Genomic DNA, 16470 nt, shown 5'->3' with positions numbered 1-16470 from the left:
GTGGGGAGGACAAGTGGGGAGGACAAGTGGGGAGGACAGGTGAGGAGAACAGGTGGGGAGAACAGGTGGGGGAGGACAGGTGGGGGAGGACAGGTGGGGAGGACAGGTGGGGGACGACAGGTGGGGGACGACAGGTGGGGGACGATAGGTGGGGGACGACAGGTGGGGGACGACAGGTGGGGGACGACAGGTGGGGGACGACAGGTGAGGGACGACAGGTGGGGGACGACAGGTGGGGGACGACAGGTGGGGGACGACAGGTGGGGGACGACAGGTGGGGGACGACAGGTGGGGGACAACAGGTGGGGACGACAGGTGGGGGACGACAGGTGAGGGACAACAGGTGGGGGACGACAGGTGGGGGACGACAGGTGGGGGACGACAGGTGGGGGACGACAGGTGGGGGACAACAGGTGGGGGACGACAGGTGGGGGACGACAGGTGGGGGACGACAGGTGGGGGACGACAGGTGGGGACGACAGGTGGGGGACGACAGGTGGGGGACGACAGGTGGGGGACGACAGGTGGGGGACAACAGGTGGGGAACGACAGGTGGGGGACGACAGGTGGGGGATGACAGGTGGGGGACGACAGGTGGGGGACGACAGGTGGGGGACGACAGGTGGGGGACGACAGGTGGGGGACAACAGGTGGGGGACGACAGGTGGGGGACGACAGGTGGGGGACGACAGGTGGGGGACGACAGGTGGGGGACGACAGGTGGGGGACGACAGGTGGGGGACGACAGGTGGGGGACGACAGGTGGAGGACGACAGGTGGGGGACGACAGGTGGGGGACGACAGGTGGTGGACGACAGGTGGGGGACGACAGGTGGGGGACGACAGGTGGGGGACGACAGGTGGGGGACGACAGGTGGGGGACGACAGGTGGGGGACGACAGGTGGGGACGACAGGTGGGGGACGACAGGTGGGGGACGACAGGTGGGGGACGACAGGTGGGGGACGACAGGTGGGGGACGACAGGTGGGGGACGACAGGTGGGGGACGACAGGTGGGGGACGACAGGTGGGGGACGAGGACAGGTGGGGGACGACAGGTGGGGGACGACAGGTGGGGGACGACAGGTGGAGTTGTGGATATTAGGAAAATTATGGTCAGAATAACTTAACATATACTCATATATATGTGGTTGCAAGAGTCGAGTCTCAGCTCCTGGCCCCCCGCCTCTCCGCTGGTCGCTGCTGGTTTCACTCGTGGCTGCGTGCTCCCTGTCATACCTAGTCTTAAAGCTATGCATGGATCCTACCATTTCACTTCCCAAGTTCCACTTCTTGACTAAGACTGAAGAAATATTTCCTAGTATCCCTGTGATGTATATCTGTTTGTTTTTACCTTTCTGTTGTGCCCTCATGTACCTGTTTCCCACCTCTCGAATAGTTTGTCTCTCCTTATCAATTCCTCTTGGTATTTTGCACGTCGTTATCATGTCTCCCCTGATTCAACGGTCTCTAATGTCATCACCCTCATTTCACAGCACATTTCCCTTAGCTCCAGGACTAGTCTTGTTGCAACCCTTTGTACATTTTCCAGTTTCCTGACATGCTTCACCATATGAGGGTTGAGTAATGGTGCTGCGTACTCTAAGGTGGGTCTGACATGTGTTGTATGTCGTATATATTATATCCTGAAGGATTAGTGGGATAAGAGAGAGAAGATTTTGTATGGATTTTTAACTCCAGAGGGTTAGCCGCCCTGGATAACCCAAGAAAGTCAGTGCATCATCGAGAAGTAATCTTGTCCCCCAGGATGCGACCCACACCAGTCCACTAACACCCAGGTACCTACTTGCTATGTGAACGGGACGACAGGTGTAAGGAAACAGTCCCAGTGTTTCCATCCTCGCCGAGGCGAGAGTGTTGATGCCTGCCTACCAGGCCACGGGCCACGGGGATGTTGTGGTTCTGCAGATGGGAAGTGCACCACCTGTGGCAATTAAGGATCTCAGTGGAAATTTGTCATTTTGTCTAACTTTTTTGGGGTTATCGTAGGTAATGTACACCTATGCTGCTATGTATGATAACGTATGTAACTGTAAGTAACCATATGCTGCTATGTATGATAACGTATGTAACTGTAAGTAACCATATGCTGCTATGTATGATAACGTATGTAACTGTAAGTAACCATATGCTGCTATGTATGATAACGTATGTAACTGTAAGTAACCATATGCTGCTATGTATGATAACGTATGTAACTGTAAGTAACCATATGCTGCTATGTATGATAACGTATGTAACTGTAAGTAACCATATGCTGCTATGTATGATAACGTATGTAACTGTAAGTAACCATATGCTGCTATGTATGATAACGTATGTAACTGTAAGTAACCATATGCTGCTATGTATGATAACGTATGTAACTGTAAGTAACCATTCTACAGAATTCATTACCTTTGTAACTTGTGAGCTCATTACCTTTGTACCTAGTTCAGCTATCAAAACTTTGGGGGCCCAGTCCCTGGACCCATTACGTACCTCTGTAATCTGTAAATACCTTTGTAACTTGTCATGATTGTGACCAGACTTACCTGGAGTTCATTACCTTTGTAAATTGTGAGTTCATTACCTTTGTAAATTGTGAGTTCATTACCTTTGTAAATTGTGAGTTCATTACCTTTGTAAATTGTGAGTTCATTACCTCTGTAACTTGCTCAGCTATCAAAACTTTGGAGTCCAGTCCCTGGACCAATTATGTACCTCTGTAATCTTTTGACTACCGCCCACAGGATGGGTATGGGGTGCATAATAAACATATTAAACTAACTAACTAACTAACTAACTGTATTTATGTATTTATGTATACCTGTGCCTGAATAAACTCAGGGAGAGAGAGAGAGAGAGAGAGAGAGAGAGAGAGAGAGAGAGAGAGAGAGAGAGAGAGAGAGAGAGAGAGAGAGAGAGAGAGACAGACAGACAGAGACAGAGACAGACAGAGAGAAGAGAGAGGGCCGTGGATGCTGTGACGCTGGTAGGTCTTGTGTCCCAGCATCTTCAAGGTCGTTCCAACACTCCCACTACCACCATCACCACTATCATCACTACCACCACTACTCCCACTACCACTATCACCACCACCTGCTACAAGGCTAAGCAGGTTATCACCTAGCTGTTTAAAGAATTTACTAGACCTCAGACTAGGACTTACCACAATGTATTTCAAGTTCTAACACGACCAGAGTTTCTTAAGGAAGGCGAAACGTTAGGTGCTAATTGACTGGTGTGGGTGGCATCCTGGGGGTGGTATAATATACTAAATGAGAACTAGGGTTTGGTATGAGCCGAGGTAGGATCAAAATTCTTAGCTGAAGCAAGCTATGAGTGTACTTGAAGCCAGCTATGAGTGTACTTGAAGCCAGCTATGAGTGTACTTGAAGCCAGCTATGAGTGTACTTGAAGCCAGCTATGAGTGTACTTGAAGCCAGCTGTGAGTGTACTTGAAGCCAGCTATGAGTGTACTTGAAGCCAGCTGTGAGTGTACTTGAAGCCAGCTGTAAGTGTACTTGAAGCCAGCTGTGAGTGTACTTGAAGCCAGCTATGAGTGTACTTGAAGCCAGCTGTGACTACTTGAAGACAGCTATGAGTGTACTTGAAACCAGCTGTGAGTGTACTTTGAAGCCAGCTATGAGTGTACTTGAAGCCAGCTGTGAGTGTACTTGAAGCCAGCTGTGAGTGTACTTGAAACCAGCTGTGAGTGTACTTCAAGCCAGCTATGAGTGTACTTGAAGCCAGCTATGAGTGTACTTGAAGCCAGCTGTGACTGCACTTGAAGCCAGCTATGAGTGTACTTGAAACCAGCTGTGAGTGTACTTGAAGCCAGCTGTGAGTGTACTTGAAGCCAGCTGTGAGTGTACTTGAAGCCAGCTATGAGTGTACTTGAAACCAGCTATGACTGTACTTGAAGCCAGCTGTGAGTGTACTTGAAACCAGCTGTGAGTGTACTTGAAGCCAGCTGTGAGTGTACTTTAAGCCAGCTGTGACTGTACTTGAAGCCAGCTATGAATGTACTTGAAGCCAGCTGTGAGTGTACTTGAAGCCAGCTATGAGTGTACTTTAAGCCAGCTATGAGTGTACTTGAAGCCAGCTGTGAGTGTACTTGAAACCAGCTGTGACTGTACTTGAAGCCAGCTATGAGTGTACTTGAAGCCAGCTGTGAGTGTACTTGAAGCCAGCTATGAGTGTACTTGAAACCAGCTATGACTGTACTTGAAGCCAGCTGTGAGTGTACTTGAAACCAGCTGTGAGTGTACTTGAAGCCAGCTGTGAGTGTACTTTAAGCCAGCTGTGACTGTACTTGAAGCCAGCTATGAATGTACTTGAAGCCAGCTGTGAGTGTACTTGAAGCCAGCTGTGAGTGTACTTTAAGCTAGCTGTGAGTGTACTTGAAGCCAGCTGTGAGTGTACTTGAAACCAGCTGTGAGTGTACTTGAAGCCAGCTATGAGTGTACTTGAAGCCAGCTGTGACTGTACTTGAAGCCAGCTATGAGTGTACTTGAAGCCAGCTATGAGTGTACTTGAAGCCAGCTGTGAGTGTACTTGAAACCAGCTGTGAGTGTACTTGAAACCAGCTGTGAGTGTACTTGAATCCAGCTATGAGTGTACTTGAAACCAGCTGTGAGTGTACTTGAAACCAGCTGTGAGTGTACTTGAAACCAGCTGTAGGTGTACTTGAAACCAGCTGTGAGTGTACTTGAAGCCAGTTATGAGTGTTCTTGAAGCCAGCTGTGAGTGTACTTGAAGCCAGCTTTGAATGTACTTGAAACCAGCTGTGAGTGTACTTGAAGCCAGCTGTGAGTGTACTTGAAGCCAGCTATGAGCGTTCTTGAAGCCAGCTGTGACTGTACTTGAAGCCAGCTATGAGAGTACTTGAAGCCAGCTATGAGTGTACTTGAAGCCAGCTGTGACTGTACTTGAAGCCAGCTATGAGTGTACTTGAAGCCAGCTGTGAGTGTACTTGAAACCAGCTGTGAGTGTACTTGAAACCAGCTGTGAGTGTACTTGAAACCAGCTGTAGGTGTACTTGAAACCAGCTGTGAGTGTACTTGAAGCCAGTTATGAGTGTTCTTGAAGCCAGCTGTGAGTGTACTTGAAGCCAGCTTTGAATGTACTTGAAACCAGCTGTGAGTGTACTTGAAGCCAGCTGTGAGTGTACTTGAAGCCAGCTATGAGTGTACTTGAAGCCAGCTGTGACTGTACTTGAAGACAGCTATGAGAGTACTTGAAGCCAGCTATGAGTGTACTTGAAGCCAGCTGTGAGTGTACTTGAAGCCAGCTATGAGTGTACTTGAAGCCAGCTGTGAGTGTACTTGAAGCCAGCTATGAGAGTACTTGAAGCCAGCTATGAGTGTACTTGAAGCCAGCTGTGAGTGTACTTGAAGCCAGCTATGAGAGTACTTGAAGCCAGCTATGAGTGTACTTTAAGCCAGCTGTGAGTGTACTTGAAGCCAGCTGTGAGTGTACTTGAAGCCAGCTATGAGTGTACTTGAAGCCAGCTGTGAGTGTACTTGAAGCCAGCTATGAGTGTACTTGAAGCCAGCTGTGAGTGTACTTGAAGCCAGCTATGAATGTACTTGAAGCCAGCTATGAGAGTACTTGAAGCCAGCTATGAGTGTACTTGAAGCCAGCTGTGAGTGTACTTGAAGCCAGCTATGAGTGTACTTGAAGCCAGCTATGAGTGTACTTGAAGCCAGCTGTGAGTGTACTTGAAGCCAGCTGTGAGGGTACTTGAAGCCAGCTGTGACTGTACTTGAAGCCAGCTGTGAGTGTACTTGAAGCCAGCTGTGACTGTACTTGAAGCCAGCTGTGAGTGTACTTGAAGCCAGCTGTGAGTGTACTTGAAGCCAGCTGTGAGTGTACTTGAAGCCAGCTGTGAGTGTACTTGAAGCCAGCTGTGAGTGTACTTGAAGCCAGCTGTGAGGGAAACGTGACATCAAGGAAAGAAGGAAATAAAAAAACGTACACACACAGAGAGAAAATAAACAGAGAAGCTAGGACAAACTACGCTAACACAGAGAACAGAGAAGCTAGGACAAACTACGCTAACACAGAGAACAGAGAAGCTAGGACAAACTACGCTAACACAGAGAACAGAGAAGCTAGGACAAACTACGCTAAGAATAACATAGAAACACGACACAGCGATAAATGAAGATTTAAAACGATAATAATCATTCTCGTTGTATCACAACGATACAGCTGTAGCATAAAGTGCCGTATACAGCTACGTAGTGAACGACCATTACTGTCAACATACATCTTTCCACGGGTAATTTGAGAATGTCCAAGAGGATCGTTGGAGGAATTGCATTCTGTCTGCAACATTGATGGGGGATTTGACCTCTGAAATGTTTAGTTGATTATTACTTTTTTTTGTGAATGCAGACTCAACGTCCAGGGAGAAATTGATGTTTTGAGGAATGTTTACTGGTGGATGTGTATAGATTTTATTGATTATTAGGGAATGTTTACTGGTGGATGTGTATAGATTTCATTGATGATTAGGGAATGTTTACTGGTGGATGTACATAGATTTCACAGACAAAAGAGAGTGACAACTCACGTGAAGATCCTACCAGCACTTCGCCTTCTGCAGCACAGAACACTTCTCTGACACACTGTGTTACACTCGCCTTGCATTACCTTCATTACTAACATTCTTGTCCTTCCAGGTTTTCCAGAGAACGAGCAGATATAAGAAAGTTTTAAGTATCATGTATGTCAATGCTTTTGAAATTTTGTAGTTTCCAGTGTTGCGTTCTATAGTGTCGGTGACGGCGATTAGTGAGGCTTCTAGGCACCGTCGGCGTCTGAGGTCTGGTTCGGTGAGAACGAATGAAGCACAACTCGTTCTCACCGTCTCAGACCTCAGACGCCGACGGTGCCTAGAAGCCTCACTAATCGCCGTCACCGACACTATAGAACGTTCTTGTTCTTGTTCAGACCAGAGCTTTGGTAAGATGGGGAAGGAAGAAGGATGGAAATATTGGAAAAGGGTGGGAGGGGGTGGAGAGGTAGGATATAAAGGTAAGTGGCCCAACCACTTTGGTGCAATTTAAAAAGTGTACGTGAAATGATAATATATTTAATTAAGGGGTATAAGACTAACCCATCAGAGTCACATAGATATAACAGATTTATAAGTACATGACTCGGAACTGGTAGTAGTTATACAGGTTGCAATTTTTTTTTTTTTTTTTTTTTTTTTTTGCGATTGCACAACGGATGTTTATGCGACATGGAAGGCATAATTTTCTGGCCAGTTTATAAATTTCGTGACAATGGCTTCTTACATGTGGTGTCCAGCCATAGTAAATAGCATAATTTTACTAAGTTATATATGATAGTATAATCCGTGGTATAAATACCACGGATTATACTATCACTACTCCTCCTCACAGGACTCAACGAATGACTCTCCCACAGAGGGTCCGTCGCTTTATACATAAAGATGATTACCCACGACCCATGATATTAAGCAACTTACCTGATGAAGAGGATTGGGTACCACCAGAACCCTTCTATGTATACTGAGAAAATCATCGCCCCCAATTAGGGAATGCAACACTGGAAACTACAAAATTTCAAAAACATTGGCTCTGGTGGCCTGGTGGTTAACGCTCTCGCTTCACACGGTGAGGGCCTGGGTTCGATTCCCAGCCAGAGTAGAAACATTGGACGTGTTTCTTTCTACCTGTTGTCTATGTTCCCCATCAGTAAAATGGGTACCTGGGTGTTAGTCGACTGGTGTGGGTCGCATCCTGGGACACTGACCAAAGGAGGCCTGGTCACAGACGGGGGCGTTGACCCCCGGAACTCTCTCCAGATAAACTCCAGATACATGATACTTAACTAGCACCAACCCAACAACACAGGAGTCACATGATTTCATCGTCTACCCGTCCTCATCATAGGTAGAGGTTGTTTTGATAAGGACCTACCTCGCATGGGCCAGTAGGCCTTCTACAGTGTTCCTCCATTATTATGTTCTTATGTTCTTATGACATTCCTCAGGTCACGTGCGTCACATCTCACTCTCCGCCTATATATATATAATGTCTTTCTACCTCTGTATGTTAGAAGTGATCAAGGTCCCAGGACCGAAACGTTTTCTAATAAATATGTCTTAGTGTTTGCTTACGTGTCTTTCTAAACCAACTTGTCGGTATTTATTACCAAGGTTTATACCACATGTACAAGGTATACAGACCATAGAAAGGTGCTTGTTATGCTGAGCATTTCCCTCAAATTAGGTCAGTTTTGTCCCCAGGATGCGACCCACACCAGTCCACTAACACCCAGGTATCCACTTTACTGGTGTGAGCAAACACGTTCATTGTCCAATTTCACCCTCGCCGGGAATCGAACCCGAACGCTCGCCATGTGAAGCGAGAGCTCTAGCCACCAGGCCACGGGCATCGTATCAGTCACGAAGTCTTCTTCACGGACTAACTTGACGATAAATGACTCTACACACACACAGTCACCTCCCTTTATAAGGCCACATTGTACACACTGCTTTGTAGAGACGATTGAAAGAGTGTTCCAGCAGTGACTGATGTGTGGAGACTCCTTCACAGTTGACGCTCCTCAATTTCTGATCAACCTTTTTCAATTGCATTTTAAAAAGAGGTGACACAGTATAGAAAAGCTTTATGAGAGTGGACACAGACACACAGACACACACACACACACACACACACACACACACTCACACTCACACACACTCACACTCACACTCACACTCACACACACTCACACTCACACTCACACTCACACACACACACACACACACACACACACACACACACACACACACACACACACACACACACACGCAGGAGGAGAAAAAAGCGATTGAAGATATCATGAAGGTGATAGGCGAGGGGGACATGACCCAGGTGGCAAATTTTCGGAGAATTGGGTGGTTCACAAAGAAAAGGAATCGGCCTCTCAAAGTAATTTTCAAGGCAGAATCAACCCGAACCATGATCCTGCAGGAGAAAGCACGGCTGAGAGGCAAGCAGGAGTTCCGGAGTGTGTACCTCGACCGAGACAGAACACAGGACGAAAGGAAGACGATGAAAGAGAGAGTTCAAAAACGAAAGGAGAAATGGGAGGAAATGAAAAAGGAGAGCAGAATAACCCAGGATCAAATGGAAGGACAAGCACACCCCCAGAAACACCTGCAGAAGGACTCCAGCCACGACACCCCCAAGGCAACTGAACATTCCAAACCAACCATCACACACCGATCCCTCTGTTTCCACCCCCCGCACCACAGTTACAGTATTAGAACAGAAGTTGAAGGTTTGGTACACAAATGCAGATGGATTAACGAATAAACATGAGGAATAGCAAGAAAGAATCAATGAGAAGTCCCCAGACATCATAGCAGTTACAGAAACAAAACTCACGGAGACAATAACAGATGAAATCTTCCCACCAGGATACCAGATCATGAGGAAAGATAAAAGGGGCAGGGGGGGAGGTGGGGTTGCTCTGCTCGTAAAAAACAGATGGAAATTCGAGAAAATGGAAGGCATAGATGAGACGGGAAAAAGAGACTACATAGTAGGTACACTTCAGTCTGGGGAGCACAAAGTGGTCATTGCAGTGATGTATAATCCACCACAGAACTGCAGGAGGCAGGTGGCCTGGTGGTTAGGTGGCTCGGTGGCCTGGTGGCTAAAGCTCCCGCTTGCCCGGGTGATGGAAACATTTATAACCTGTTGTCCACTAGCACAAATAGGTACCTGGGTGTGTGTCGACTGGTGTGGGTCGCATCCTGGGGGACAAGATTAAGGACCCCAATGGAAATAAGTTACAGTCCTCGATGACGCACTGACTTTCTTGGGTTATCCTGGGTGGCTAACCCCCCGGGGTTAAAAATCCAAACGAAATCTTATCTTATCTTATCTTAACAGAGCAATGGTGGACACACTTGCTGAGGTGGCAAGAAGAGCTCACTCCAGCAGAGCAAAGTTGCTGGTTATGGCGGATTTCAACCACAGGGAGATTGACTGGGAAAACCTGGAGCCACATGGGGGTCCCGAAACATGGAGAGCCAAGATGTTGGACGTGGTGCTGGAAAACCTCATGCACCAACATGTTAAGGACACTACCAGAGTGAGAGGGGAGGATGAACCAGCAAGATTGGACCTTGTGTTCACCCTGGGCAGCTCAGACATTGAGGACATCAAGTATGAGAGTCCCCTAGGAGCTAGCGACCACGTGGTTCTGTGCTTTGAATACATAGTAGAGCTGCAAGTGGAGAGAATAACAGGAGTTGAATGGGAAAAGCCTGATTATAAAAGAGGGGACTACATAGGGTTGAAGAACTTCCTGCAGGAGGTCCAGTGGGACAGAGAACTGGCAGGAAAGCCAGTAAATGAAATGATGGAATATGTAACAACAAAATACAAGGAGGCAGTGGAAAGGTTTATTCCCAAGGGCAACAGTAACAACGGGAAGACCAGAACGAGCCCCAGGTTTACCCGACGGTGTAAGGAGGCAAAAACAAAGTGCAATAGAGAATGGAAAAAGTACAGAAGGCAGAGAACACACGAAAATAGGGAGATCAGTCGCAGAGCCAGGAATGAGTATGCACAGGTAAGGAGGGAGGCCCAGCGACAGTATGAAAATGACATAGCATCGAGAATCAAGACTGACCCGAAACTGTTGTATAGCCACATCAGGAGGAAGACAACAGTCAAAGACCAGGTGATCAGATTAAGGACAGAAGGTGGAGTACTCACAAGAAATGATCAGGAGGTATGTGAGGAGCTGAACAGGAGATTTAAGGAAGTTTTTACGGTAGAGACAGGAAGGGCTGTGGGAAGACAGCACAGAAGGGAACATCAAGAGGGAATATACCAACAAGTGTTGGATGACATACGAACAACTGAGGAGGAGGTGAAGAAGCTCTTAAGTGACCTTGACACCTCAAAGGCGATGGGACCGAACAACATCTCCCAATGGGTCCTTAGAGAAGGAGCAGAGATGCTGTGCGTGCCTCTAACCACGATCTTCAACACATCCCTTGAAACTGGGCAACTACCTGAGAAGTGGAAGACAGCTAATGTAGTCCCCATATTTAAGAAAGGAAACAGAAACGAGGAGCTAAACTACGGATCTGTGTCTCTGACATGTATTGTGTGCAAAGTCATGGAGAAGATTATCAGGAGGAGAGTGGTCGAACACCTGGAAAGGAACAAGATTATAAATGAAAACCAGCATGGGTTCATGGAAGGCAAATATTGTATCACAAACCTCCTGGAGTTTTATGACAAGGTAACAGAAGTAAGACACGAGAGAGAGGGGTGGGTAGATTGCGTTTTCCTAGATTGCAGGAAGGCCTTTGAAACAGTTCCACACAAGAGATTAGTGCAGAAGCTGGAGGATCAGGCGCATGTAACAGGGAGGGCACTGCAATGGATCAGGGAATACCTGACAGGGAGGCAGCAACGAGTCATGGTACGTGAAGAGGTATCACAGTGGGCGCCTGTGACGAGCGGGGTCCCACAGGGGTCAGTTCTAGGACCAGTGCTATTTTTGATATATGTGAACGACATGATGGAAGGAATAGACTCGGAAGTGTCCCTATTCGCAGATGATGTGAAGTTGATGAGAAGAATTAAATCGGATGAGGATGATGCAGGACTGCAAAGAGACCTGGACAGGCTGGACATGTGGTCCAGTAACTGGCTTCTCGAATTCAATCCAGCCAAATGCAAAGTCCTGAAGATTGGGGAGGGGCAAAGAAGACCGCAGACAGAGTATAGGCTAGGTGCACAAAGACTACAGACCTCACTCAGGGAGAAAGACCTTGGGGTGACCATAACACCGAGCACATCACTGGAGGCACACATCAACCAAATAACTGCTGCAGCATACGGGCGCCTGGCAAACCTGAGAATAGCGTTCCGATACCTTAATAAGGAATCGTTCAAGACACTGTACACTGTGTATGTTAGGCCCATACTGGAGTATGCAGCACCAGTCTGGAACCCACACCTGGTCAAGCACGTCAAGAAGCTAGAGAAAGTACAAAGGTTTGCAACAAGGCTAGTCCCAGAGCTCAGGGGAATGTCGTACGAGGAAAGGTTGAGGGAGATCGGACTGACGACACTGGAGGACAGAAGGGTCAGGGGAGACAAGATAACGACATACAAGATACTGCGGGGAATAGACAAGGTGGACAGAGATAGGATGTTCCAGAGAGGGGACACAGGGACAAGGGGTCACAACTGGAAGCTGAAGACTCAGACGAGTCACAGGGACGTTAGGAAGTATTTCTTCAGTCATAGAGTTGTCAGCAAGTGGAATAGCCTAGCAAGTGAAGTAGTGGAGGCAGGAACCATACATAGTTTTAAGAAGAGGTATGATAAAGCTCAGGAAGCAGAGAGAGAGAGGATCCAGTAGCGATCAGTGAAGAGGCGGGGCCAGGAGCTGAGTCTCGACCCCTGCAACCACAATTAGGTGAGTACAATTAGGTGAGTACACACAGGTTTAGATTATCCTCTCACATCAAAGAAGGAAAATGGAGAATCAAGGAAAAAAAACCGTCTAATAATGAATGATGACACACAAGACCAGGACATGCCATGAAAATTCCAGAGAAAGAGCTCTCATTTCCCCCATTCCCCTCCCCATTTCCCCTCCCCATTCCCCTCCCTCTGTGAGACTGTTATCCACTCTTACTGCTGAAGATTGAGATACTTATGTAACATATGGGAATCTTTATTAAGGAAACGTTTCGCCACACAGTGACTTCATCAGTCCAATACAAAGAATAATGGTGAAGGACTGAAGGAGTCTGAGGTAATCAGTCCCTCAGCCTAGAATGGATGTGTTCAGTCCATCAGTCTTGTATTGGACTGATGAAGCCACTGTGTGGCTAAACGTTTCCTTAATAAAGATTCCCTTATGTTGCATAAGTGTCTCAATCTTCAACTTGTCGGTTTTCAAAATTTTCAAAATCATCAACTACCCTATTTCCAAACTGTTACTTTCCTATATCCTTTCTAAATCTAAACTTATCTAATTTGAATCCATTATTACGGGTTCTCTCTTTGAGAGACATCTTCAGACTTCACGAACAGTGACACTTGAGAAGCCAGAAGGCAGGTTTAGATTTAGAAAGGATATAGAAAAGTACTGGTTTGGAAATAGGATAGTTGATCAGTGGAACAGTTTGTCTAGTAGGGTTATTGAAGCTAAAACCTTAGGTACCTTCAAATTTAAGTTAGCTTAGTTAATGGGGTTTATCAAAGCTTATTTCTTGGGTAGCACTGAAAATTTATTGAGCAAATATTTTTGTTAGTGGGTTGGATTTGAGAAGAACCTACCCAGCATGGGCCAATAGGCCTGTTGCAATGTTTGCCCTTTCGTGTATTCTTGTGTTCTTCCATGCTATGGCCAGAGTGTGGCCAGTATCACTATGTGAACCCCTTCCCCTGATACATCACACCTGCCCATTGATTCCCATTCCTCTCCCCGTCCCCCATTCCTCTCCCCGTCCCACATTCCTCTCCCCGTCCCCCATTCCTCTCCCCGTCCCCCATTCCTCTCCCCGTCCCCCATTCCTCTCCCCGTCCCCCATTCCTCTCCCCGTCCCCCATTCCTCTCCCCGTCCCCCATTCCTCTCCCCGTCCCCCATTCCTCTCCCCGTCCCCCATTCCTCTCCCCGTCCCCCATTCCTCTCACTACACAGAGGCCTGGTCGCAGACCGGGTCACGGGGGCGTTGACCCCCCTAAAACCCTCTCTAGGTATATACACATTATGATATTGATACAGGATATTGATACACCTTGATATTGATACACCTTGATATTGATACACCTTGATATTGATACACCTTGATATTGATACACCTTGATATTGATACACCTTGATATTGATACACCTTGATATTGATACATCATGATATTGATACACCTTGATATTGATACACCTTGATATTGATACACCTTGATATTGATACACCTTGATATTGATACACCTTGATATTGATACATCATGATATTGATACACCTTGATATTGATACACCTTGATATTGATACACCTTGATATTGATACATCATGATATTGATACACCTTGATATTGATACATCATGATATTGATGCATAAAAACACCTGTAATATTGATACACAAACACCTATAATGTTGATACATTAAAACACCTGTAATATTAATACAGGAACACCTGTAATACTGATACATTAAACATATGTAATATTGATGCACAAACACCTGTAATATTGATGCACAAACCCCTGTAATATTGTTACATAGAACACCTGCAATATTGATACATAGAATACCTGTAATGCTGATATACTAAACACCTGTAATATTGATACACAAACACTCGTAATATTGATACATTAAACACTTGTAATATTGATACATAAACACCTGTAGCACTGATACATAAAACACCTGTAATATTGATACATTAAACACCTGCAATATTGATATACAAACACCTGTAATATTGATACATTAAACACCTGTAATATTGATACATAAAAACACCTGTAATAATGGTGCTAGCAGTTCACTACTGAAGGACCCATGGTCGATCCCGGGGCGAGTGGAAACTCGTTAGTAGGTACCCAGGTGAGATGGTGCTAGGCGCCGTCTTCTTAGATGGTGCTAGGCGCCACTATCATCTTCTTAGATGGTGCTAGGTGCCACTATCATCTTCTTAGATGGTGCTAGGTGCCACTATCATCTTCTTAGATGGTGCTAGGTGCCACTATCATCTTCTTAGATGGTGCTAGGTGCCACTATCATCTTCTTAGATGGTGTTAGGTGCCACTATCATCTTCTTAGATGGTGCTAGGTGCCACTATCATCTTCTTAGATGGTGCTAGGTGCCACTATCATCGTCTTAGATGGTGCTAGGCGCCACTATCATCTTCTTAGATGGTGCTAGGTGCCACTATCATCTTCTTAGATGGTGCTAGGTGCCACTATCATCTTCTTAGATGGTGTTGGGTGCCACTATCATCTTCTTAGATGGTACTAGGCGCCACTATCATCTTCTTAGATGGTGCTAGGTGCCACTATCATCTTCTTAGATGGTGCTAGGTGCCACTATCATCTTCTTAGATGGTGCTAGGTGCCACTATCATCGTCTTAGATGGTGCTAGGTGCCACTATCATCTTCTTAGATGGTGCTAGGTGCCACTATCATCTTCTTAGATGGTGCTAGGTGCCACTATCATCTTCTTAGATGGTGCTAGGTGCCACTATCATCATCTTAGATGGTGCTAGGTGCCACTATCATCTTAGATGGTGCTAGGCGCCACTATCATCTTCTTAGATGGTGCTAGGTGCCACTGTCATCTTCTTAGATGGTGCTAGGTGCCACTATCATCTTCTTAGATGGTGCTAGGTGCCACTATCATCGTCTTAGATGGTGCTAGGTGCCACTATCATCTTCTTAGATGGTGCTAGGTGCCACTATCATCTTCTTTGATGGTTCTAGGTGCCACTATCATCTTCTTAGATGGTGCTAGGTGCTACTATCATCTTCTTAGGAAGTACAGAGCTAATTCAGGGAACAGCAGGTGACAATCGAGCGCGATTTGGTAAGTAGGTTCCACTGAAAGCCTATCATAATGGAGTCAGAGGAGCAGGAAATGGTGTTGGAGCCCTGGTCTATATTTTCATTATTGCAGGAGTTCACTAAGAAGTTCACTACCGTAGCACAAGCCCCTTGCATCACCATCATTGCTGCAAAGATCAAAGGCCAGGATTACTAACAGAGTGGGTTAGCAAGGGTAAACACACCCAAACAAGCCAGTTAATTGAGACTTATTTTCCGCCCAAAATGTTCTGGATAACCAAAGGCTCTGCCTAACCAAAGGCTCTGCATAACCAAATGTCATCCATCTCTGTACAAATATTGTGTCATGTAGAATAAATCTTTGACTAGGGGTCTTCCTGTGCCTCCGGATGCGACCCGTTGCATTCGTCTAACACCCAGATGTGGTACATGAATGGTACACAATACCGACAACATGAAGCATTAGAGACATGTGCAACATCTGGGTATCTTTATTTGTAGACGTTTCGCCCGTCCAGTGGCCTTATCGATATAAATTCAAGGATCTGAATGAAAGACTGTAGAACAATATACCACAGACGGGGTAACCAATCCCTCAGCCTTGGAGTTGGTGAAAAGTACTGTAGTCTTGAGTTTGAAGACTCTTCAAGACTACGGTGCCACCACTTGAGCCAAAAGATTATTGTATAGCTTATATCCATCATATGGACGGTAGTGACTAGTTTATCGTGGACCCCATAGCCATCCTGTGGACGGTGGTGCAGGAGCGTATGGATACACTAACGGCCTAAGAATTACTAATTTCTTTGAAAAAGCCTTTACAAGAACAATGCCTAGAGCCACGTATGTAGAATTTGCAATCTTGTTG

At 46.3% G+C, this 16470-nt stretch overlaps 1 protein-coding gene across 1 annotated transcript in view; it reads right to left on the bottom strand.

Annotated features, from left to right (window-relative positions):
* Positions 1-15584: 15584 nt before the first annotated feature.
* The window catches only part of LOC128701651 (uncharacterized), a 4044-nt gene continuing 3158 nt past the window's right edge, over positions 15585-16470 (bottom strand). Inside the window, exon 4 of the mRNA XM_070101525.1 lies at positions 15585-15769. Coding sequence (XP_069957626.1) covers positions 15585-15769 — 185 coding nt within the window. The remainder of the gene's footprint in view (positions 15770-16470) is intronic.

The sequence above is a fragment of the Cherax quadricarinatus genome, chromosome 78 (assembly GCF_038502225.1).
Source record: "Cherax quadricarinatus isolate ZL_2023a chromosome 78, ASM3850222v1, whole genome shotgun sequence".
Lineage (NCBI taxonomy): Eukaryota > Metazoa > Arthropoda > Malacostraca > Decapoda > Parastacidae > Cherax > Cherax quadricarinatus.
Note: the sequence above shows the minus strand (reverse complement) of the source record. Positions and strands in the feature narration are given on the sequence as shown.